At 41.1% G+C, this 25,843-nt stretch overlaps 1 protein-coding gene across 1 annotated transcript in view; it reads left to right on the top strand.

The window, feature by feature from the left end:
• The first annotated feature begins 778 nt into the window (after positions 1-778).
• The window catches only part of plxnc1 (plexin C1), a 197,320-nt gene continuing 172,255 nt past the window's right edge, over positions 779-25,843 (top strand). The window contains exons 1-2 of the mRNA XM_073066019.1: positions 779-1,986; positions 19,252-19,368. Of these exons, the coding sequence (XP_072922120.1) occupies positions 1,030-1,986; positions 19,252-19,368 (1,074 nt within the window). The 5' untranslated portion in view covers positions 779-1,029. The remainder of the gene's footprint in view (positions 1,987-19,251; positions 19,369-25,843) is intronic.

The following is a 25,843-nucleotide window of genomic DNA, read 5'->3' as shown; positions in this document are numbered from 1 at the left end:
AGGAAACATCAGAGTTTATTTGGGCCAATAAAGGATAAACTGTCTGGAGGTGACGGACGTGGGTGAGGGAGAGGTGAGAAAGATGAAGGATGGGGTGGAGGGTGAGGGAGGGGTATGAGAGATGAGGGATGAGGTGGAGAGTAAGGAAGAGGTGAGGGAGATGAGGGGAGGATAAGTGAGAGGTGTTGAGATGAGGATGAGGTGAAGGGTAAGGGAGAGGTGTGAGAGACAAGGAATGAGGTGGAGGGTGAGGGAGAGATGAGGGTCGTGAGGATTGGGGGAGGGGAGAAAGAGGTGGAGAGGTAAGGGAGATGAGGGATGAGGTGGACTGGAGGGTGAGAAAGAGGCGAGGGAGATGAAGGATGAGGTGGCGCTTGAGAGAGATGAGGGACAGGGTGGAGGAAAGGAAAGGAGAGGGAGGAGGGCAGGAAGAAGGGGAAGAGGTGTCAGTGTTACAGGTAACGAGGAGGTTTGTGAAATATTGGATAGAAAAAGCACAAGAACTCTTTTCAATATATGTATAAATTACCGAACTCAGACGAAATAATTCCAGACCATTACAGGGAGCAAGTTCGGAATTCTGCTAAGATTTAAAAGCCAATCTGAAAGGCGTCGCAATCGAAGTGCATGAGATGGTAAGCCTCGGTGGTGTAAATAGGAAGGGTCTATTTCCCACAGAGAGGGGCACAAACGAGTCGCATAAATGCGAGGAAGTCGGGCAGGAGGAAATATCGTCAGCCGGCAGGAGCTGACTGCCAGAGACTGTGGTCTCGTTTAAGCAGGTTTGGGGAACAACGCGGAGCCAGGTTCCGGACCGAGTGCGAAGTGGAGAGCATTTCTCCCAGTCGCACCGACAGGCTGCGCTTCTGTGTGTAAAACTGAAGTAGCGGCAGGAAATTCAAACGGAAAAGGAAGCGAGTACCACTGTCTCTAAGTTGTGGCACCGAGCGAGTTGGGAGCGCAGTCCAATGGAAGGTCTTGTGCACTACTAGTCTGCCTCTGCGCGGCTGTGCGTTAAATCCGTCGTCCATGTATCCTCCAAAGGGGTTTCGCCTCTGCCTCCTGCTCCTTAACAGTCTCCATGCTATATCTACGGAGCCCAGCTACCAGTTTGACACTCGCACCAATAACATCGCAATGAGCGCCCGCGACGGCGGCAGGGTGTATGTGGCCACCGACAACTCTCTGTACCAGTTCAGCCGGAGCCTGGCGCTGGAGATGAGGGTGAGCACCGGGCCGCGGGTGGACGGGCCGTGCACGCAGAGCGGTGGTTGCTGCGTCCCCTGGAAGAACACCGATAACGTGAACAGGATCCTGGTGGTGGACGAGAAGAACGAGCATCTGCTCACCTGTGGCACGGTAAGAACGGGCGCCTGTGAGGTGCGTCAACTGAGCAACATCAGCGACTTCAAGGAGGACAGTTTGGGCCGAGTGGCCGCGCAAGATCTCCGCGCCTCCACCGTCGCTTTCCCAGTCGAATTCCATGGAAAGTCTTACATGCTGACGGCCGTCACGGCCACCGGCGAAAATAGCAGGTTTGTCCCCAAAAGCTGCGTGGGCAATAGCAGTTACTACGCGATAGAGGAAGCGCAGGTCTTTCTGAGATTACTGGAGGGATCGGACACCTTTCTTTATTATGACTCCGCTTTTAAAGAACCGGTTGTCAAGTTTCCGGTTTCCGTGGAGCACCAATTTGTCCAGGGTTTCTTTTGGAGCAACCGTTTCTACATCTCACTCAATACCAACATCAGCGGCCCCCAGATTTTCTTCGTGGAAGGTCCTCTGTTAGAGAACGACGCTCTGGTCAATGTATCCTGCCGACTGACCGGGAATGGAAATCTTCAGGTTCTATCATCCGCCCACATCCGGACCCCTCTCTCCCAGTCCTTCATGGCTGTAGTCTTCTCTCGACAGAGTCAACCCCAGCACAATGCCCTCTGCGTTTACAACTTGGAGCAGCTTGGCCGATATAAAAGTGGAGATCAGGTAAGTTTGCTCTTGGTCTCAATTTCACGCGAGTTCCACGGTTAACACGTCGAATTAAGGGCAAATAAATCACTAAAGCGGAGTAAACACGAGGAAATCTGCAGATGCTGGAAATTCAAACAACAACACACACAAAATGCTGGTGGAACACAGCAGGCCAGGCAGCATCTATAGGGAGAAATCACTAAAGCGGAGTATTTCCTTAGCGTACACCAACATTTGTCAAATAAATTTACTGAATCCCAAGAGCACTCTGCTCATTTGAGCAGTGAGACCTGGTGGACCGGCCAAGGGTGAATATTTGGACAACAGATTAGCAGGCAGCGCTTCGGGATAAAATCAGCTCACTAACTCACTACAGGGACCCACATTACGGCCACTAGACCATGCGACAGAGTGCAGAATTAGGGCATTCGTCCCATCGAGTCTGCTTTGCCATTCCATCGTGACTGATTTATTTCCTCTATCAACCTCATTCTCCTGCCTCCCACCCCCCTCCCTTTGATACCCTGACTAATCAAGAACCTACCAACCTGTTTTAAATAGACCCAATGACAGCCTCCGCTGCCGTCTGTGGCAATGAATTCAAATCTGGTTGGAAGCTGAGCAATTTAACTTTATTTAATTAAATCAGGACTATCAACAGAAAGAGAAATACTTGCTCATTATTTGGACCCACGGTGGCACTGTGATTTCACTGATTTAATCAGGAGCGAGAAAAGGGGAACTTTTAGTTCTGAGCCCTGTGGAGATTGTGAAACTTACAGGCAAAATAGGGAAGTATTTTACAGAACCAAGACTGCAAGGCAGCAGAAAACCTGGTTTGGTGAGGAAGGGGCTGGAGTGACATGAAAAAAAAGATTAGGAAGGCAATGAGGGTGCAAGAAAAATATTAGAGAAGGAGAGAGGATCAGAGGAATGGTGCTGGTTGAAACCAAAATGAGGGAATGCACTCACACAATCTTTTTCCTGTAACTGGGAAAGCTAACAGTTTCATATTGTTTAATAGAAGCAGAAGTTTTGATTTACAGGGAGGTCAAACTAAAACTTTATAAAAATTCATTAGGACAAAGCTAGAATTTCCTGTACAGTTCTGGTCACTAAAATTCAGAAAGGACTGAAAGCACCACAGGAGACAGTCTGTCAGAATTTTGCCGAAGTTGATGAACGCTGGTTTGGCAGAAAAAGACAATTAAACTGAGACAGTTTGCCTTCAAACACAGCTACTGAGGGGAGATCTTCCAAAGGTTTGTAATGTTATGAGAGGCCCAGACAGTATGTACAGGAGGGGCCGAGTTCCCTCAGCAGGGAGGTCGATCAAAGGAGCATCAAACTAAATTAATTGGTGGAAGTTGTTCCCAACCACCCCAGAGGTGCCACCTCAACCCTCCACTGAAAATTCGGAGTAAGGTCCAGAAACTGGGTTTTAATTTTAACGCTAAGAAGAGGGTCACACTTAGGAACAGTGTGTAGGAGATGGTGCATAGGTGTGTTTAAGAAGGATAGGAAAGGTTCATTTGTTCATTATGTCCATGTCATATGATGTACGAACATGATCTTTCCATGGCCATGATTGTTCTTGGCAAACTTTTATATAGAAGCGGTTTGCTATTGCTGCCTTCTGGGCAGTGTCTTTATACACTGGGAGACTGCAACCATTATCAATACTCTTCAGAGCTTGCAAGCCCGTTGTCAGTCGTCACATGACCAGATGTGATATACACCAGCTGCTCATATGGCTTCACATGACCCTGATCGGTGGGTGTGGAGGGCTAAGCTGGTGTTACACCTTGCCCAAGAGTGACCCGCACGCTGCAGAGGGAAGGACTGCCTTACACCTCCTTTGGTCTAGATGTGTCTCCAGCCTGCCACTTCAGGAAAGGTAATGAGGATATAATCGAGTTCAACGTTCAGTGTCCTTTCGCAAAACTGAACCTTCATCTCCTATTTCAGGGATGTATTAGATCTCATGGCATAATTGGAGGGGAGTTATTATTATGAGAGTCCTAGCCAATACTTCTCCGACAGCAAAAGCCATTAACAGAGACAGGGTGCTTTCTTTGGTGTAGGTGTGCCTAGATTTTACTAGACAGAGATATTGAAGAACATCAACAGTCTCCCAGGTCAAAGCATTCACAAGTTCCGAGTTGTCTTCAGAATCTGAATCTGAATCAGAACCAGATTTAATATCACTGACATGTCATGAAATTTGTTGTTGTTTTGTTGCAGCAGTACTGTGCAAAACATAAGACACTATTACACTAAAACACAATTCCAAAACACAAATTACAATAAGAAATGTTGTATATATAATAAAATAGATAGTGTATAAAGAGACCAAACATAGTGAGGTAGTGCTCATGGGTTCATTGTCCATTCAGAAATCTAATGGCAGAGGGAAAAAGTTGTTTCTAAAACATTGAGTGTGTGTCTTCAGGCTCCTGTACCTCCTCTCTGATGGTAGTAATGAGAAGAGGGCATGTTCTGGGTCATGGGGGTCCTTAATGATGGATGCTTCCTTTCTGAGGTATCATCTTTTGAAGGTGCCTTGATGCTGGGGAGATTAGTGCCCATGATGGAGCTGGCTGAGCTTGAAAACTTCTGCAGCTCTTTCTGATCTTGTGCAGCAGCCCCTCCATACCAGTTGGCAATAAAATCAGTTAGGATGTTTTCTATGGTACATCTGTAGAAATTTACTAGTGTCATTGTGACATACCAATCTCTTAAAAACATCTGAGGTATAACTACTGGCATATTTGCTCCACTTTCTTTTCTGAGAAGATGTGGAAATGTTTGGATTTGAATATCAGTGCAGTCAGGATTGATCTCAGCAGCAGTGGCAGAATGTCTGTAAATCATAGAGTGGATGGCAGGACATTCTAAAGGACGGCACAATAGGTGGCACTTAGTGCAACACAACAGCTTTCAGATTGAGTTTCGATTCTTACCACTGTCTGTTAGGAGTTTGTTTGTTCTCCCCGTGTTTGCATGGGTTTTCTCCAATCCTCCAGTTTCCTCCTACGTGCAAAAAATGTACGGGTCTCAGACACACAGTCCTCATGAAGAGTCTTAGCCCAAAATGTTGATTGTTTATTCCCCTCCATAGATGCTGCCTGACGTACTGAGTTCCTTTAGCATTTTGTGTGTGTTGCTCTGGATTTCCAGCATCTGCAGAATCTCTTGTGTTTCCCAAAGACATATGGGTGAGGGTCAGTAAGCTGTGGGCATATTATTTTGATGCTGGGAACATGGTGACACTTGCAGTCTGCCTCCAGCACGTCCCTGGTGTAAGTGACAAATTTTACTGTATGTTTCGATGTACATATGACAAATAAATCCAATCTTTAATCTCGCTCTCATTTCACCAAAGAGTCCATGCAACTCTATACTAAAACAATTCAGCTCGTCCCACATCCCTGCCCTCTCTCCAGAGCTCGGTAACATTTTCTTTCATGTAACAATTCAGTTGCTCTTTGGTTGCCAGGCTGGAATCTGCCTCCATTGGATTATCCCCTGGCAGTTCACTCCAGTTTTCACTCTGTAAAATATTTTACCTGGTATGATTTATGTTCAACTACCAATCATTATCATTCTGCACCCTCTAGATTGTGACTTCTCCACCAACGGGAACAGTTTCTCTCTGCCAACTCTGTCTAAACATATCCTGCTTTTAAATACTTCCATCTTGTCCCCTTACCTTCACTTGCCCCTGTCCCCTCCCAATATTTTAGAAAAGACAGAGAAGCAGGTAAAAGGACTGGGATTGGTGAGGAGGGGAGTTTTGCTGTTAATCAGGGACAATATCTTAATGGTACTCAGAGTCTATATGAGTAGAGTTCAAAAATAATAAAGAAGCAATAACTCTGGCATTATACCACAGACCCCCCTCCCCCCCCCCCCCCCCCCCCCCCCACCACCACCAATGGCCGGCCACCAGGAAACTGAGAAGCAGACAGATTAGGAAAAGGTGCAAAAACAACAGGGTCTTTCTAATGGGTGACCAACTTCCCTAATACAGACTGGGACCTCCTTAGTGCCAGTACTTTAGATGGGATAGAATTTGCTAGGTGCATCTAGGAGGGTTTCTTAAATCAACCTTTATAGGCCAAACGAAAGGAGGGGCCACATCAGACCTGGTGTTGGGTAAAGAGCCTGGCCAGGTGACTGAGAATGGAAACAGGTGGGGAACAGTGACTGTAACTCTTTAAGTTTTAAGATAGCTGTAAATAAGGATAAGCATGGACCTTAAAGGAGAGTATTAAACTGGAGCAGGGCAAATTGATACAGCATTAAGCAGGAGCTCAGGGAAGTTAATTGGGAACAGCTGTTTTTTGATAAGATCACATTTGACGTGTAGAAAGTGTTTAATAACTACACAAAATAGGGGACAGGACAGGAGAGGTATGTTCCAGTAAGAAGAAAGGACAAGGACATTGAATATTGAGGTTGTGAAATTAGTCAAGAAGAAATAGAAGAGGTATGTCAGGTTTATGATGCTAAAATCAAACAGAGCGTTGAAGCCAGAAGATGAAGATGAATTAAGAAATCTCAAGAAGATAAATTAGGAAAGCCAGGAAGGGCAATGCTAAGTCCTTGGCAAGTTGGATTAAAGACAATCCCAAAGCATTCTGTACATACATCAAGAGCAGGATAGCAACTAGGGAGCAGATAAAGCCACCTGAGGAATAAAGTGGGGGGGGGGGGGGACGTGCTTGGGATGTGAGTGAGGATAAGTGTGTCGCATCAGTATTTACCAAGGAAAGTGCATGGAGGGTTGAGGGGTCAGTGTGGAGTGTGCTAATTTGACAGAGCACTTTGAGATCAAGAAGGAAATAGTGTTGGATCACTTAAAGAGCATTGAGGTGGATAAGTACCCAGGTCCTGATGCAATAAACCCCAGGTTATTGAGAAAGGCAAGAGATGGGACTGCTGGGGCCTTGACCAACATCTTTGTGTCCTCTCTAGCCACAGAGAAGGTCCTAGAGGACTTGCAAGTACCTAGTGCTGTTCCAGTATTCAATAAGGGAAAGAGGGATAATCCTGGGAACTATAGACTGCTGAGTCTCATGTCAGTGTTTGGAAAGATACTGGAGAGAATTCTAAGGATAGAGGTAATGAGTATTTGGAAAACCACTGTGTAATTAGGGAGATCCTGTGTGGTTTTGTGCAGAGCAAGTTGTGTTTTATAACTTGTTTGAATTGTTTTGAGGAGGTAATGAAGGTGATTGATGAAGTTAGAGCTGTGGATGTTGTCTACATGGATGTTTGACAAGATCCCTCATGGGAGGTCTCCAAAAGATTAAGAGTCCTGGGATTGTTGGTGAATTGTCCATCTGGATTTAGAACTGGCTTACCATAGAAGTCTGAGGGTACTGGTTGATAGGACTCATTCTAGCTGGAGGCCAGTGACTAGTGATGTTCAACAGCGATCCACACTGAGACCTCAGCTGTATGTGATTTATATCAATGACCTGGTTGAAAATGTAGATGCCTGAGTTGGTAAGTTTACAGATCATGCACAGATTGGTGGTGTTGTGGGTAGCAGAGAAGACTGAAAAAGAATGCAGTGGTTTAAAGATCAGTTGTCTATTTATTTATTTAGAGATACAGTGCAGAATAGGCCTTTCCGACCCAATGAGCCACACTGCCCAACTACCTACTGATCAACCCTAGTCTGATCATGGAACAGTTTACAGTGACCAATTACCCGAGTGACCTGGGACGTCTTTGGGCTGTGGGAGGAAACTGGAGAGCCGGAGAAAACCCACGTGTACAAGGGATGAAGGTACAAACTTTCTTACGGGGACACTGGAATTGAACTCTGAACTCCGATGCCCTGAGCCTTAATAGCACCATGCTCTCTGCTGTGCTAACATGGGCAATATAGGCGGGGAAATGAAACATCAGATAATTGATTGTACAAGTATTCACCTCCTCCCCCACCCCCTTTAATATGACAACAAATCATCACTCGTGCAGCCAATTGGTCTTAGAAGCCACATGATTAGATAAATGGAGATCTGTTTTTGCAGACCTGTGTGCAGTCAAGGTGTTTCATTGGATTGTAGTAAAAATACATCTGTATCTGGAAGGTCCAACTGCTGGTGAGTCAGTATCATGGCAAAATGTACATCATAGAGACAAAAGAACACTCCAAGAAACTCCGCAAAAAGGTTTTTGAAAAGCACAAGTCAGATAATGTGAATGGAAAACTAAAGAGAATGGGCTTCATTAATTTGTTTTTCTCCTCATATAAATCAGGACATTGGAGAGGAGTTGCTATTCTTATCTCAAGCAAGCTAAATTTTGAAAAAGTTTTTGAATTGGGAGATAAGGAGGGCAGATATATTCTGGTAAGAGGGAATATAGATGGAAATTCAGTTACCCTAGTGAATATATACTGATGCACCATCAATAACTCTCTCTGAGATGTAAAGGCGAGATATCGGCTTTTATTGACTGGAAGAAGGAACAAGCAGTGGTTGACCACCATACTACATCCTGGAGACAGAGAGGCCGGGCTCAGGCCTCAATCGCCTTTATACAGGGGTCTGTGGGAGGAGCCACAGGAGCAGTCAGCAGGGGGCATGTCCAGACAGGTATATGTAGTTCACCACATTTACGCATCCCCAAGAAGTGATATTAGTTTCTTCTAGAAAATTACTAATATTATGGTAACGGAAACAGAAGGTCTCCTGATATGTGGGGGAGACTTAAATTTACAATTACAACCAAAGCTAGAATCTTCCAATAGAAAAACCTATGAAACAAAATCCTTATATAAGAAAGTTAATACACTTTTTGAGGATGTTGGTCTAATTGGAATATGGAGAGACCTTTTCCCCAGCAGAAGGGATTACACTCATTATTCTGTCCTCCATTCTGTATATACAAGAATAGACTATTTCATAACATTTGAAAAAGACAAAGACAAAATAAACACCTGTGGAATTGGGACAATAGATGTAAGTGACCATGCACCTATATATTTATCTGTTGATTTTGACCTACAACTAAAGAATACTAGCAGCACACACAAAATGCTGGTGGAATGCAGCGGGCCAGTCAGCATCTATAGGAAGAAGTACAGTCGACGTTTCGGGCCCAGACCTTTCGTCAGAACTAACTGAAAGAAAAGATAGTAAGAGATTTAAAAGTTGGAGGGGGATGGGGGAACTCTGAAATGATAGGAGAAGACAGGAGGAGGAGGGGTGAAGGTAAGAGCTGGAAAGGTGATTAGCAAAAGGGATACAGAGCTGGAGAAGGGAAAGGATCATGGGATGGGTGGCCTAGGGAGAAAGAAAGGGGGAGGGGAGCACCAGAGGGAGATGGAGAACAGGCAAAGAGTGATTGTGAGAGGGGCAGAGAGAGAGAAAAAGGGGGGAATAAATAAATAAGGGATGGGGTAAGAAGGGGAGGAGGGGCATTAACAGAAGTTAGAGAAATCAATTTTCTCAATAATTTCTCCTTTGGCTCCTTCCACTTCCTCCAAACCAAAGGTTTAGCCATGGGCACCTGTATGGGTCCCAGCTATGCCTGCCTTTTTGTTGGCTTTGTGGAACTGTCCATGTTCCAAGCCTATACGGGTATCCGTCTCCCTCTTTTCCTTCACTACATCAACGACTGCATTGGCGTTGCCTTCTGCATGCATGCCAAGATCGTTGACTTCATTAAATTTGCCTCCAACTTTCACCCTGCCCTCAAATTTACCTGGTCCATTTCCGACACCTCCCTCCCCTTTCTTGATCTTTCTGTCTCCATCTTGGGAGACGGCTTATCTACTGATATCTACTATAAGCCTACAGACTCTCACAGCTACCTGGACTATTCCTCTTCCCACCCTGTCTCTTGCAAAAATGCTATCCCCTTCTCACAATTCCTCCATCTCCGCCGCATCTGCTCTCAGGATGAGGCTTTTCATTCCAGGACGAAGGAGATGTCTTCCTTTTTTAAACAAAGGGGCTTCCCTTCCACCACCATCAACTCTGCTCTCAAACGCATCTCTCCCATTTACCGCACATCTGCCCGCCACCCCACTCGGGATAGGGTCCCCCTTGTCCTCACCTACCACCCCACCAGTCTCCGGGTCCAACATATAATTCTCCGTAACTTCCGCCACCTCCAACGGGATCCCACTACCAAGCACATCTTTCCCTCCCCCCTCTTTCTGCTTTCCGCAGGGATCACTCCCTACGCGACTCCCTTGTCCATTCGTCCCCCCCCATCCCTTCTCACCGATCTCCCTCCTGGCACTTATCCTTGTAAGTGGAACAAGTGCTACACCTGCCCTTACACTTCCTCCCTCACCACCATTCAGGGCCCCAGACAGTCCTTCCAGGTGAGGCGACACTTCACCTGTGAGTCGGCTGGTGTGGTATACTGCGTCCGGTGCTCCCGGTGTGGCCTTTTATATATTGGTGAGACCCGACACAGACTGGGAGACCATTTCGCTGAACACCTATGCTCGGTCCGCCAGAGAAAACAGGATCTCCCAGTGGCCACACATTTTAATTCCACGTCCCATTCCCATTTTGATATGTCTATCCATGGGAAGACATGGATACTGTCTTCCATGACTCTACTGTCAAGATAAAGCCACACTCAGTTTGGAGGAACAACACCTTATATTCCGTCTGGGTAGCCTCCAACCTGATGGCTTGAACATTGATTTCTCCAACTTCCGTTAATGCCCCTCCTCCCCTTCTTACCCCACCCTTATTTATTTATTTATCCCCCCCACCTCGCTTTTTTTTCTCTCTCTGCCCCTCTCACAATCACTCCTTGACTGCTCTCCATCTCCCTCTGGTGCTCCCCTACTCCTTTCTTTCTCTCTAGGCCTCCGGTCCCATGATCCTCTCCCTTCTCTAGCTTTGTATCACATTTGTCAATCACCTTTCCAGCTCTTAGCTTCACCCCTCCCCCCCGTCTTCTCCTATCATTTTGGAGTTCCCCCTCCCCCTCCCACTTACAAATCTCTTACTATCTTTTCTTTCAGTTAGTCCTGATGAAGGGTCTCCGCCTGAAACATCGACTGTACTTCTTCCTATAGATGCTGCCTGGCTTGCTGTGTTCCACCAGCATTTTGTGTGTATTGCTTGAATTTCCAGCATCTGCAGATTTCCTCATGTTTGCGAACTAAAGAATACTATTTGGAAAATAAATTCAAGTTTACTCAATGATCTGTACTTTAAGGAACAAATTAAACAAGAAATTGGTCTTTACTTAGAATTCAATGATAATGGAGAGGTTTCACCTCCCATTTTATGGGATATTCTGAAGGCTGTTTTAAGAGGGAAAATTATAGCGATACCTTCATATAAGAAAAAAAAGGAATAAATAAATAAGGAAAAAATAAGGAAAAAATACATTAGAGGAATTACAAAATAGGCTGAAGGAACTAGGAAAAAAACCCAAATTGAATTTGGCACAGGATACATTAGAAGAAATTTAAAAAATTAGGAATGAAATTAATGTTTAGCTATGCAAGAAATCAGGAAATATTTAATGTTTCTGAAACAGAGACATTATGAAAGAGGATCTAAATCTATGAAAATACTGGCGTGGAAACTGAAAAAAAAAGATAGCAGAAAATACAATTCGTAGAATTAGGTATCTAAGAATAAAAATGATAAAAAAATAAGCTAAGTGAAATTCAAGAAGCTTTTGAAGTGTTTTACAAAACTCTATATTCCAAAGTTCCAGGGGGAAGCATAACCCAAACTGACACCTTCCTGAATTCGCTAGAGTTACCCACTTTAAGCGAAGAACAAAATAGAACGATGACTGCTGACATAACTGAAGTTGAACTAAAAGCTGCAATTTGTAGGCTTAAATTAAGCAAGTCACCAGGAACAGATGGGTATACGACAGAGTGGTACAAAAAATTTAAAAATGAGTTAATTTGTGCCTTACTTCCTACTCTGAACTGGGCTCTAAAAAAGGCACAAATGCCACCCAGTTAGAAGGAAGCGATAATCTCAGCTATACCGAAAGAAGGTAAGGATAAAATGGAATGCGGGTCATTTAGGCCAATATGCGTTCTTAATGTAGATTGTAGATTATTTACCTCCATCGTGGCCAAACGATTAGAAGAGTTCCTACCCATACTGATACATAACGATCAGACAGGTTTTGTACAATGCCAAACACAAGACAATATACGAAGGACACTTCACATTATGGATCATATACAAAAAAATAAAATCGAAGCGATAGTGATGAGCGTGGAAGCTGAAAAGGCATTTGATTTGATTAATTGGAATTTTCTTTACAGAGTTTTACATAGATTTGGTTTCCATGACACAATCATTAAAGATATACAGACACTATATGACAACCCCACTGCTAGGATTAAAATCGATGGATATTTATCAAATAGTTTTACCCCAGAAATGGGCACCAGACAGGGTTGTGCATGGTCACCGCTACTCTTGGCTTTATATCTGGAACCATTAGCTCAATACATTAGACAAAATGAAGATATCAGGGGAATTACTATTAAAGGGACAGAGCATAAATTGGCTTGTTATGCAGATGACATTTTCATCTATCTGGGGCAACCAACATACTCTTTACCTAAATTGATGAAGTCCTTTGAACAATATGGTCAATCATCAGGATACAAGATCAACATAGGTAAAACCCAATTACTTTCATATAACTATAGCCCACCAAGATAAATTGAAAGTAGTTATCTCTGGGCATGGCACACAGAGTCTTTCAAATATTTGGGCATCATTATGCCAAAAGATTTGGCAAAATTATCAGAATGCAATTATCAGCCTATATATAAAAAAATTAAGGAAGATATAACAAGATGGAGCCTAATTCCATTTTTTAGTCTCAGTTCAAGGATTGAATCTATTAAAATGAATATTATTTTAATATATCTCTTTCAGACCCTACCAATAGGGATTAATCAAAATCAATTCAATGAATGGAACAAAATGTTATCAAGATATATTCAGCAAGGTAAAAGGCCTAGAATTCATCTCAAAACTTTGCAATTAGCCAAGGAAAAGCGGGGATGGGGCCTACCTTCTCTTAGAGATTAATATGTTGCAGCACAGTTGAGAGCTGTGATATGTTGGTGCGACCCATCATATGATGCTCAATGGAAAAACATTGAGGAGCGGGTACTTCCCATCCCCATACAAGCAATTTTAGCTGACAACAACCTACAAAGGTACATAAATACTATTGATAACCCATGGGTGAAATGGACTCTTAAAATATGGAAAACTATTATAAAAGAATATAAACTAGAGGGAGATATTACAATTCTTAAATAGTGTGTATATGACTTGGATTTTACGCCAAATAAATTGGATGCTAGATTTAAGGACTGGACAGCTAAAGGAATAACAATTCTTTACAATATAATGAAAGAAGGAACACTGTTCAATTTTGAAATGCTTTAAGGGAAACACTTATTAGAAAAACAAGACTTTTATCGGTATTTACAGATGTGCCAATATGTTAATAGGACAGTTAAAAATGTAATCAAGGCAAGAACATGTTTGATAGAACTATTTAGAAAAGCATACAATTCAGATAACGGTAGTAGAATCATTTCAAGTATTAGGGTTTGTCAAATCTTAAAACACATTCGACTTCAGACATTAAAATAAAATAGGAGAATGAAGGAGGGATAATTATATCTGAGGAAGAATGGACAATAATATGGAGGTATCAATGGAAGTGTACAAGGTTACAGAAATGGAGGGAGTTCAGATGGAAAAACTTGATAAGTTATTTTATTACACCCTCTTGGAAATCCCATTATGGAGAAATTGTGGAAATCAAAATGCAAACCATTATCATATTTTCTGGGAATGCCCATTATCAAAGACTGTTGGAGTGGGAAACACAATGCCCTACAAGACATCTTTAAACGTGATTTACCCTTGGAAAGTAAGACCATATATTTTGGGTATATACCTCAAGAATGGTTAAAAAGAGATAATTATTTAATTAATATACTGTTGGTGGCTGGTAAAAAGGCTCTTACTAGGAAATGGTTATCACAGGAGAGCCCAACTTTAAATACATGGATAGAAATTACAATGGACATCTACAAAATGGAGACGATAACAGCATCTGTTAATCATAAGTTAGAACAATTTGATTCATACTGGGGAAGTGGTTTAATTACATAATACCTCATAGGCCTGATTTTATTCTCACAAATCAATGAATATGTTGTAAAAAAAAAGATCATTCCCTACTTGTACATAGTTTTCTCCCTTTGCTTTTCTTTCTTTCCTCTCTTTTCTATAAGTGTATACCTCAGATAAACATTATGTGGAGATTTGTGGCATATATGATATATATGTACAATGTCTGAAATACATCTTATGGAAATGTTGGCTTGATAATGAACTTCAATAAAAAATAAATTACAAAAAAAAGAGCAGCACAAGTCAGGAGATGAATAAAAGTAAATTTCCAAATCACTAAATATCCCTTGGAGTACAGTTAAGTCAATCATCAAGAAATGGAAAGAATATGGCACAGCTGTAAATCTGCCTAGAGCAGGCCATCCTCAAAAACTGAGTGACCCCCCTGTGCAAGTAGAGGACTAGTGAGGGAGGCCACCAAGACACCTATGACAACTCTGGCGGAGTTACAAGATTCAGTGGCTGAAATGGGAGAGACAGCACAAATGGCAACTGTTTATCAGGTGCTTCACCAATCGCAGCTTTATGGGAGAGTGCACGAAATAGAACTATATGTGCAGGAAATAGAACTATATGTGCAGGAAATACAACTATATGTACAGGAAATACAACTATATGTGCAGGAAATAGAATGATATGTACAGGAAATAGAATGCTAGGTACATTATGTAGGCAGAAGGGATTATTTTAGTTGGGGATTTTGATTACTGATTTAATTAGTTGGGCACAACATCATGGACCGAGGGGTTTGTTCCTGTGCTGTCCTGTTCTATGTTCTATAAAGGGCAGCACAGTAGTGTAGTTGTTAGCACAACGCGTTACATCACCAGCAACCAGAGGTCAGTTCCTGCGACTGCCTGTAAGGAGTTTGCACATTCACCCTGTGACTGTGTGGGTTTCCTCTGTGTGCTCCGGTTTCCTCCAACAGTGCAAAGACTGTTGGTAGGTGAATTAGTCATTGTAAATTTTTCAGTGATGAGGTTAGGATTAAATCGGGGGGTTGCTGGGCAGCGTGGCTCAAAGGGCCAGATTGGCCTATTCTGTGCTGCATCTCAATAACTAAATAAATTATGACTCTCTTGTTTAGGGACTGGCTCTAGACCCTATGGTGAGTCCACAGTGGGGTGGGAGAGAGGTACTTGGGGTTGCTAGAGGCCACATGCACAGGCATCTGATCCCCAGTATATTCTGTGCTTCTGTGCAACTACTGCTGTCTCATTCCCTACACAGTGACCAGCATCACCCGGCTGGTTTTCACCTTTCAATATTTCACTCAGAGTATTGACGTCTTCAGGAACTGGGAATGCCCAAAGGTGCTCAAATAAATGTCTGCTGGGAATGCTGCCACAGGAGGGCAGCACCCATCATCAGGGACCCCCCCCCTCCCCCACCCCACCAACCAGGTCATGCTCTCATCTTGCTGCTACCGTCGGGAGGGAGCTGCAGGAGCTCGGGTCCCACCCCACCTGGTATCGGAACAGTGGTTGCCGTTCAGCTGTTGAACTCCTGAACCAGCGTGGATAACTTCACCTACCTCACCACCGAACTGATTCCACAACCTATGGACTCACTGTCAAGGACTCGACAACTCATGTTCTCTCTATTATTTATTTATTACCTCTTTTTTTTTTGTTTTTTCGATTTTTGTTTTCTTTTGCACAGTGATTGTCAGTCTGTTTTTTTCATTGATTCTATTGTATTTCTTTGTTCTGCTGCAAGAAAATGATTCTCAGTAGTGTATTGTGATGTGTACAGACTTTGGACATTTGAACTTTGAAATAATGGACAATGCCCATATAATGCTCTTGGTTGCATTGTAGTCACAAACTGTACAGACATGACAGGTTGTATATCGGACATTTGTTTGTTTCTAGAGGAATTCCTTCGGGGCATCACGATAGCCTGGCTGTTCATGTAACGTAATCATAGTGCCAGCAACCCAGGTTCAATTCCTGCCACCGTCTGTGAGGAGTTTGTATGTTCCACCCCAATAACTGTATGGGTTTCCTCCCACAAACCAAAGTGTGCAAATTAGTAGGATAATTGGTCACATGGGTGTAATTGGGCGGCACAGGCCCATTGGATCACAAGGGCCTGTTACCATGTCACTAAATAAAATTTAAAAAATACCCCTTCAATGAACATTTTGGTAATGTTGTGCATTAACAAGCTGCTATGGAAAGTTAGATTGCATGGGATCCAGGGAGAGCTGAGTAGTTGGATACACAATTGATGATGGGAAGCAGAGGGTGCTGGCAGAAAGTTGCTTTTGGACTGGAAGCCCATGACTGGTGATGTTCCCCAGTGGACAGTGCTAGGGTTGTTGTTATTTTTCATCTATATCAATGATTTGGGTGCAAATGAGCAAAGTGTGGTTAGTCAGTTTGAAGATGACACTAAAATGGATGGTGGCATTAACAGTGAAGATGGCTCTCATTATTACAGAGTGATCTCAGTCAGCTAAGTGGGCTGAGGAATGGTAAATGAAGACAAGTGCAAGGTGTTGCATGTTGGGAAAGCAAAATAAGTTTAGAAGCTCCAAATGAACATTGTGGCCCCTGGGGATGTTGTAGAACAGAGGGAACTACGGGTACAAGTACATGGTTCCCTGAATATGGGATTGCAGGTAGACAGGGTGGTCAGGGTGGCCTTCATTGGTAAGTGAATTGAGCGTGGAAGTCGGGATGTTACATTGCAGTTGTACAAAATGTTGGTAATACTGCAATTGGAATATTGACTTCAGTTTTGGATGTCCTGTTATTGGAAAGTTGTTATTAAGCTGGAAAGAGTGCAGAGGAAATATTCAATGAAGATATGCCAGGACTTGAGGAGTGAGTTGTGACTTTTTTCAATGGAGTATAGGAGAATGAAGATCTTATAGAGGTGCAGAAGATCATGAGGGGCATAGATAGGATCAATATGCACAGAGTTGGGGAATCAAGAACTGTTGGAAAATGATTTAAGATGAAAGGGGAGAGATTTTGTTGAAACTGGGGTGAGAAATTTTTCACCCAGAGGGTAGTCAAGATATGGAATGAGCTGTCAGAGGAAGTGGTTAACAACAGTTAAAGGTACTTGGACAGGTACGTGGACAGGAAAGGTTTAGAGGGATATGGACCAAACCCTGTCAAATGGGACTAGCTTAGATGGGAATCTTGGATCATTTGGACCATGTTGTGACTGGAGAAACAAGAGAAGTTGATAAATATGGAAGTGTTTATTCATCATGACAAACAGGCACTTGCTTGGAGATCCTCTCGGTAGAGTTTCCTAAACTCAAAGTACATCAAGACTTTATATACTTGAGGAGATTGGTAATGGTAGAAAATGCAATGCAATTTCAAAAGCTGCAATGACTTGCTTACTTCAATATTTTCTGTCTGACAAGTGATTCCTTTGAAGTAGAAGCACAATGTAATTGATAAGATGCCTTGAAGATTCAAATGTCTTTTCTGGGCAACCTGCTTCATGTAGATTGTTTAAAAGCTTCTAAGGACAGAGAACCTAAATGCCCGAGATTCGTGATGTGAGAGCTGACTACCCGAGCACAAAAATATCCCAACTATTGATAGATAAGCTATGCCATGTTTGATGTGCTAGGTGATCATATCAGACTGCTTTGCAAGCTTCCTTGAATTTGGATACAATGGTACAATTAACTTAGCCCATAGTTGCCTGGTTTGTTACAAGTCAATTAACATAACCCCATTGTCTAACGTTTGGTTGAAGCTTATGAGAACTACCTCTTAGCAGCCAACCTGTGGTGTGGGCCTGCAGTCTGTGGTCTGTTAAACGATACGGTTTGTTTGCAAAGGTTTCCTGTTAAACTCAAACTGATCACTGCTTGCAATCTACAATAAGAAATGAAGAATGGTTCTCGCTTGAATTAATATCTGCTACACCAGAATCAGGTTTAATATCATTGACATATGTTATGAATTATGTTAACTTTGTGGTAGTAGTACAATGCAATACATGGTAAATATAGAAAAAACTGAATTACAATAAGTATATGTATGTATATATAATAGTTAAGTTAATATAAGTAGTGCAAAACCAGAAATAAATTTTAAAAAAATTAGTGAGGTAGTGTTCATGGGTTCAATGTCCATGTAGAAATTGGATGGCAGAGGGGAAGAAGCTGAATCACCGAGTATGTGCCTTCAGGCTTCTGTGCCTCCTCCCTGACAACAGCAATGGGAAGAGTGCATGTCCTGGGTGGTGGAGTCCTAAATGATGGCCACTGCCTTCCTGATACACTGCTCCTTGAAAATGTCTTGGATATTACAGAGGCTCATACTCATGATGGAGCTAACTAATTTTACAACTTTCTGCAACTTACTTTGATCCTGTGCAGTATCTGTTCCTCCCCACATACCAGGCGATGATGCAGCCTGTCAGAATGCTCTCCACAGTATATCTGTTGAAGTTTTTGAGTGTTTTAGGTGACAAACAAAATCTCCTCAAACTCCTAATGAAATAAAGCCACTGTCTTTCCTTTCCTGCATCCATGTGCTACATTCATATAACTCCGTAATTCCCAAATAATCCTTTATAGATTAAGGGCCTGTTTCTAAGCTGTTTGACTTTGGCTCTAGTTGTGATATTTACATCAATCATAGGCATCAAAATACTGTGGAAAAACTTTGTTATGCATGCTATCCATATAAATGACATTGTCTCTCATGTCTGGCCCAACAAGGTGCAGAAGGTAGTGACTAGCACCATCGACCACAGTGACAGGATTGATCTGGTAAGATCCATTCTACCCCTTGCTCACCATTAGCCACAAACCAGTCCCTCCATGTCTCCTGGGCCAGGAGGAATGAGAAGGAATGAAAGCTTCCAGTTAAAGGTGATTTTCTGTAAAGAGAAAGAGAGATACTTAGCGATAAGAGGGAGAGAGAGACTGGGGAGTATAAAGAAAGAAAGACACTAAGAGTGGGGGGAGAGAAAGAGTGAGACAGAAAACAAAAGAGCATGATATTAGGAAATTTTATATCTGCATTTATTAAAGTGGTATTGTTACTATTAATGCTTTTCTTTGTCTTTTTACAGTTTGTTCTTAATTTTGTTTCCCTTTTAGAATCACTTAGACAGAACGCCACTGTTTAATTACCCTGGATTGCTCTCAGTGTCAGCAACGTTGGTGCAGAACTGGACTGTACTGTTCCTTGGGGCAGAAGATGGACGATTAATTAAGGTCAGGACCATTATTTACAGGTTGACTATTTAGCTTTACAAAGCTCTTCCTAAAGTGGCTTCATAGTGTTTTGATGGAGCTGTATACTTTCATTTCTGATAAGGATAGCTTAAATACTTTAGGAAAAAACACAATGTATAAATTTTATTTAGAAATAATGAGCCAATCTCAGGCTCCAGATATGCAAATATTCACTGTCTATTGTTATCTGGGTTAGTGTTGTCAGTGGAGCAGCTGTGTGTTGGGATTTCTGTCAGAAGATTTTGCTGGGATTGACTTATTGCTAGAGTACAGTCTGCTGGTTTTGCCATTTCTGGGAACATTCCATAGGGAGAATATTGCCAATCTATGGTTTGGTAGACTTCTATTTTTTGTTATTTATTGAGAGATACAACAGGATACCAGCTCTTCCGACCTAATGAGCCCATGTCACCCGATCACAGCTATGTAACCAATTACCACTCTCCCATACATCTTTGGAATATGGGGGGAAACCGGAGAACCCAGGGGAAGTTCACGTGGTCCCAGGAAGATCGTAGAAACTCCTTACACTCAGTAGTGTGAATTTAACCACTTCCTATGGATCTAATGTTTTGCCCTTTCTCTTCACTGAGCCAATCCTGCCAGGCTGTCACAGGGAGTGTGTGTTTAAGGACCAGTGCCAATTCCTGATTGCTCTACAGCAAGGTTTTGGGAATGGCACTGAATTTAGCTTGGTCCCACCATAAGGCAGCTGGCCATGCCTGACTTGAAGTTTGAAAACTCCTTCTGGGTGTTGCACACCCATACTCTGTTGCACACTTGCCTTGGGCCAGTTTCATGCTTTATTTGGCAGTGGCCTGAGTTGGCAAGATGCTGGAAGAACTCCGTGGGTCAAGCAGCGTCTGTGCTGGCAACAAGTGTGAGTCAACATTTTGGGTCACGAACCTCCATCAGGACCGGGATTGGCACCGGTCCGAAGTATAGGAGCAGAACTTGTTGCACACACAGCCATATGGTCCATAGTTTTCTAACAATTTTACTAGATGGTAGTTCACGAGCTGCAGGCTGAGGGTCCAATTTTAGTGCACAATGGATTTAACTGACCATTGTTACAGGCGTTTGAGTTCGTGCTGCACTCCAGAAACCTGAACATGTGATCTGAGGTGCCAGAATGAGAGACGTCTGCACTTTTAAAGTTAAAACTAAATTTATTATCAAAGTACATATACAGTATGTCAACATATGTAACCCTGAGATTCATTTTCTTGTGGGCATACTCAAAAGATCCATTTTAGAATAAATTAATAACCATTATAGAATCAATGAAATACCACACCAACTTGGGCATTCAAGCAGTGCGTAAAGGACAACGAACTCCAAAGACAAAATGAAAGAAATAATAAATTAATTAATAAGCAATAAGTATCAAGAGCAGGACAGAAAGAGTCCTTAAGAAAGAGTCCATAGTTTGTGGGAACTTTTCAACGATGGGACAATTGAAGTTGAGTGAAGTTATCCCCTTTGGTTAAAGAGCCTGATGGTTGAGGGTGAACAACTGTTTCTGAACCTGACGATGTTGAGTCCTGAGGGACCTGTATCCACTGCTGTGCTGTCTTCATAATTACTCTTACATGCTCGTCCAGGGATACATCCACCTGTCACATTGATGTGTTCTGGGCCACGTTTCAGCCTGTGCTCGTCCTTTCCAAATCGGTCTAGCGCATAGATCGATAAAACCTTGCATTTGGTTTAATTGGGCAGGCCCCGAATCTTCCTTTCCTCTGCTCCACTTCAAATATGCCTTGACCTCACCCCAACTCTGCCTTGCAGGAGTTATATCACCACCCTCTCAAAGCACTTCATCACTGTGGATGTAAGTGCTACTGGACAATAGTCATTGAGGCAGCTTATCATATTCTTGTTCGGCACTGGTATAATTGAAGTCTACTTGAAGCAGGTGGATAACTCAGACTGTCAAAGAGAGAGCTTAAAGATCTTAGCGAACACTCCAGCCGGTTATCAGCACAGGTCTTTAGTACTTGGCCAGGTACCACGTCTGGGACAAATGCTTTTTGTGGGTTCACCCTACTGAAGGCTGCTCGCATGCCGGCCTCAGAGACTGAAATATCAGGATCACTGGGGGCTGTGGAAGTTCATGATGGTTCCTCCATGTTTTGATGGTCAAAATGAGCATAGAAGGCATTGGGTTAATCTGGATGTGAAGTCCTGTTGTTGCCAATGTGGAGTAGGGTCCCTGTCTCTTAGATGAAGCAGTTTGCCCTGTCAGGTAAGGAGGCCATGAAAAGATCTCATGGCACCATGGCAACTTTCACCATAATCCTGACCAACATTTATCAAGTTCTCCAACTTCAGATACATACTTCTTGTTTCAAGTTATATCAGAACTGGCCACTTCTGCCTATTAACATCCGGTTGAGTTTTACTTTCTCTATTAGTTAGTCTGGTTTGTTAGGCATGTCCTGTAGTCTTGCTTTGAATAGCATCTTGCAAAGAAGAAGAAGAATATACACAAAGTACACTGCAGATGCTGTGGTCAAATCAACACGTACAAACAAGCTGGATGAACTCAGCAGGTTGGGCAGCATCCGTTGAAATGAGCAGTCAACGTTTCGGGCCGAGACCCTTCAGGTTAATAAAAAAGTACATATATGTATACACACACACACACACACACACGGAGAATTGTCTCAAATAACTATATCACAAATATCAATATCAAAATCAATAACAATTCAAATAAAAAGAGAAATAAACATTATCAAGATCGTACACAGTATTAATCTAAAAGTATGTAAGAAATAAAAAGATAATTCATTCTCCTTTTGTCCATAAAAAAGGATAAAGAAACTTTTGTAGTTAAAATGTATACAAAACCCCCCAAAACATAAAAAAAAGAAAAAAGAAAACAAAACAAAGAAAAAGAGAAAAAAGAAGAAAAAACTGGGCAGCTCAACTGAGAGTGAAAGCAAAAAAAACTTTCTGATCAAATCCAAAATTTCAGAAAGGTAGCTTGAAGGGCCATAGGTTAGAGCATATGAAAATATTGAATAAAAGGTCGCCAAATTTCCTCAAATTTAAAGGATGTATCAAATGTCTGACTTCTTATTTTTTCTAAACTTAAACAGGACATAATGGAGGTAAGCCAATAAATAACAGTAGGTGGATCAGAATCCTTCCTACTGGCTCTCCTAGCCAATAAAGTTGTAAAAGCTATCATGCATTGAGCAGAAACAGGAATATCACCTGCTTCCAATGAAATGATCCCAAAAATTGCTGTAAGTAAATTCGGTTGTAGATCCAAATTCAAAACTTTTGAAAGAATTTTAAAGACTTCTTTCCAAAAATGATCTAACTTAATACAAGACCATAACATATGTGTTAGTCACCTCAGTATTAAATCTATCGCAAATAGGATTAATATTAGGAAAAATACGTACTAATTTGTCCTTTGACATATGCGCCCAATGCACTACCTTGAACTGTATCAAGGAATGACGGGCTCAAATAGAAGTAGTTACCAAATAAAAAATTTTCCCATTGATTATCTGAAAGTGACTTTCAAAATTCCAATTCTTAGGCAGCTTTAATTTTATCTTTAGATAACATATGCAAGTTCAATACCATTTATAAATTATAGCAATCAGTCCTTTTTGAAATGGTTTGACCTGAAAAAGAGTATCAATAATATTGGGTGAATAAGCCGAGGGAAAATCTGAAAGTACACTACGTAGAAAATTCCTAATTTGTAAATATCTAAAAAAGTGTATATTAGATAGGTCATATTTATCCACTAACTGAGTAAAAGACATTAAACAGTTGCCCGTAAACAAATCTAAAAAAGTTACTATCCCTTTGGTTTTCCAAATTGAAAAGGTCTGATCAAAATTGAAGGTTTAAAAAAATAATTAAGATGGATTTTACTAGAAAGAACAAAATTATTAATGTCAAAGGATCTACAAAATTGAAACCAACTTCTTAATGTATGTTTAATAATAGGATTAAGGTCTCGACTACCAGTCTTAGAAAGCAAAAAAGGAAGAGGAGCTCCCAGTAAAGAGGCCAAAGAATACCCTTTTGCCAAGTTTTTCTCCAAATCAACACATAAGGGACTGTCATGTATATCTGAAAAATGAATCCAAAAAGAAATATAACGAATATTAATTGCACAATAAAATTAGGCAAAGCCAAACCACCATATTTTTTAATTTCTACAATAAAAGTTTACTCAATGTAGGATTTTTATTATTCCAAATAAAAGATGAAATTTTAGTGTCTATTCTATCAAAGAACATTTTAGGAACAAAGGAGGGGATTGCTTGGAATACATATAAAGGCTTCGGTAACACAATCATTTTAATAGCATTAATACGGCCAATTAAAGATAGAGTCATTGGAGACCATTTAGATATTGCTTGTTGTGTATACTCAATTAATGGGAGAAAGTTATATTTATACAGGTCATTATAATTTTTGGTGATTTTAATACCGAGGTAAGTAAAATTATTTTTAGCAATACTAAATGGAAATTGATCATATTGATCAAAATAATTATTAATAATAAATAACTCACTTTTCTGAAAATTTAATTTAAATCCAGAAAAACTACTAAATTCTGAAAAAATAGATAACAAAGCAGGAATAGATTTCTTAGGATGTGAAATATAAACTAACAAATCATCTGCATACAATGAAACCTTATAGACTTTATCTCCTCTCTTAATACCTAGAACCTCATTGGAGTCCCAAAGAGCAATAGCAAGAGGTTGCAGAGCCAGGTTAAATAACAACGGACTAAGAGGGCAACCCTGGTGGGTACCTCTATATAACCTAAAATAAGAAGATTTTTGATTATTAGTTATAACTGATGCCATGGGGGCTTGATAAATCAGCTTAATCCAGGAAATAAGACCTGGACCAAAATTAAATCTTTCTAAAACCTGAAATAAATAGGGCCATTCTACCCTATCAAAGGCTTTCTCAACATCAAGAGAAACAACACATTCAGAATCTTTAGAAGAAGTGAAATGAATGATATTCAATAATCTCTAAATATTAAAATGTGAATATCTATTCTTAATAAAACCAGCTTGATCCTTAGAAATAACCTTAGGTAAAACGTTCTCAAGCCTGTTAGCCAGTATCTTAGAAAGAATTTTAGAATCGACATTTAATAAGGAAGTTGGTCTGTAAGAGGCACATTCAAATAGATCTTTTCCTTTTTTGGGATTTAATGAAATTGATGCCTCATAAAAAGTTTTTGGGAGGATTCTAGAAGAGATAGATTCAGTGAAAATTTGGCATAGATGAGGTGTGAGAATATCCGAAAACGTCTTAAAAAGTTCTACTGTAAACCCATCCGGTCCCAGAGCTTTACCTGATTGAAAAGAAGATATAACTCTTGCTGTTTCCTGTCGATCAAGAGATGCATCTAAAGTGTACATATCTTGGGTAGAAATTTGAGGTATATTCAATCTTTGCAGAAATAAAAGAACTGTTGTCTGGAAAATCAGATTTATAAAGATTAGAGTAAAAGTCCAAAAAAACCTTATTAATTTCCTGACAATCTGAAGTTTCAGTTCTGTCAGATCTTTGTATTGTCAAAATCTGCCTTCTAGCCATAGTTGCTTTGAGTTGAGCAGCTAACAATTTACCTGATTTATCTCCACGTATATAAAATAGACTTTTCAATTTCAAAAGTTGTTGCTCAAGGGGGTAATTCAATAGCAAGTCATGCTGTGTTTGAAGTTTCAGCCTTTCCTTATATAAATCTTCAGTGGCTGATACTGAATAAACTTTATCTATTTCTTTAATCCTATTAGTAATCACTAAAAGCTCTGCTTTAGTTTTCCTTCTTAGAGCTATTGAATATGAATTTATCTGTCCCCTAAGAAAAGATTTCATTGTATCTCAGATAACCAAGTTTGACATACCCTCAGTTGTGTTTAATTCAAAAAATAAAGAGATTTGTTCTTTTATAGAACTTAGAAATGTTGAATCATGGAGCAAAGCAGGATTACTTCTCCACTGAGCTGCATTCCGTGTGTTATCAGAAAACTTCAGTGTGAGTCTAATGGGCGTGTGATCCGACAATGCAATAACGTCATACACACAATCAGCAACCGAAGATACCAGTCGCGTATCTAAAAGAAAATAATCAATTCTTGAATACTTATGATATACATGTGGGAAAAAAAAAGAAATCTTTATCTTTAGGATGAAGATATCTCCAAATATCTAGCACACCATATTCTAGTAGAAAGGAATTAATGCAGGACGCAGCCTTATTAGGAAGGCACAAATTGGTTGATGATCTGTCAATCAAGGGATTGAGACAGCAATTAAAGTCACCGCCCATAATCAACTTGTATTCTTTTAAATTTGGAAGTGCAGAAAATAACCTCTTAAAAAAATTCAGAGCTGTCTACTTCAGGAGCGTATACAGACACACACACACACACACACACACACACAC

This window comes from Hemitrygon akajei, chromosome 14, assembly GCF_048418815.1.
Source record: "Hemitrygon akajei chromosome 14, sHemAka1.3, whole genome shotgun sequence".
Taxonomy (NCBI): Eukaryota; Metazoa; Chordata; class Chondrichthyes; order Myliobatiformes; family Dasyatidae; genus Hemitrygon; species Hemitrygon akajei.
Note: the sequence above shows the minus strand (reverse complement) of the source record. Positions and strands in the feature narration are given on the sequence as shown.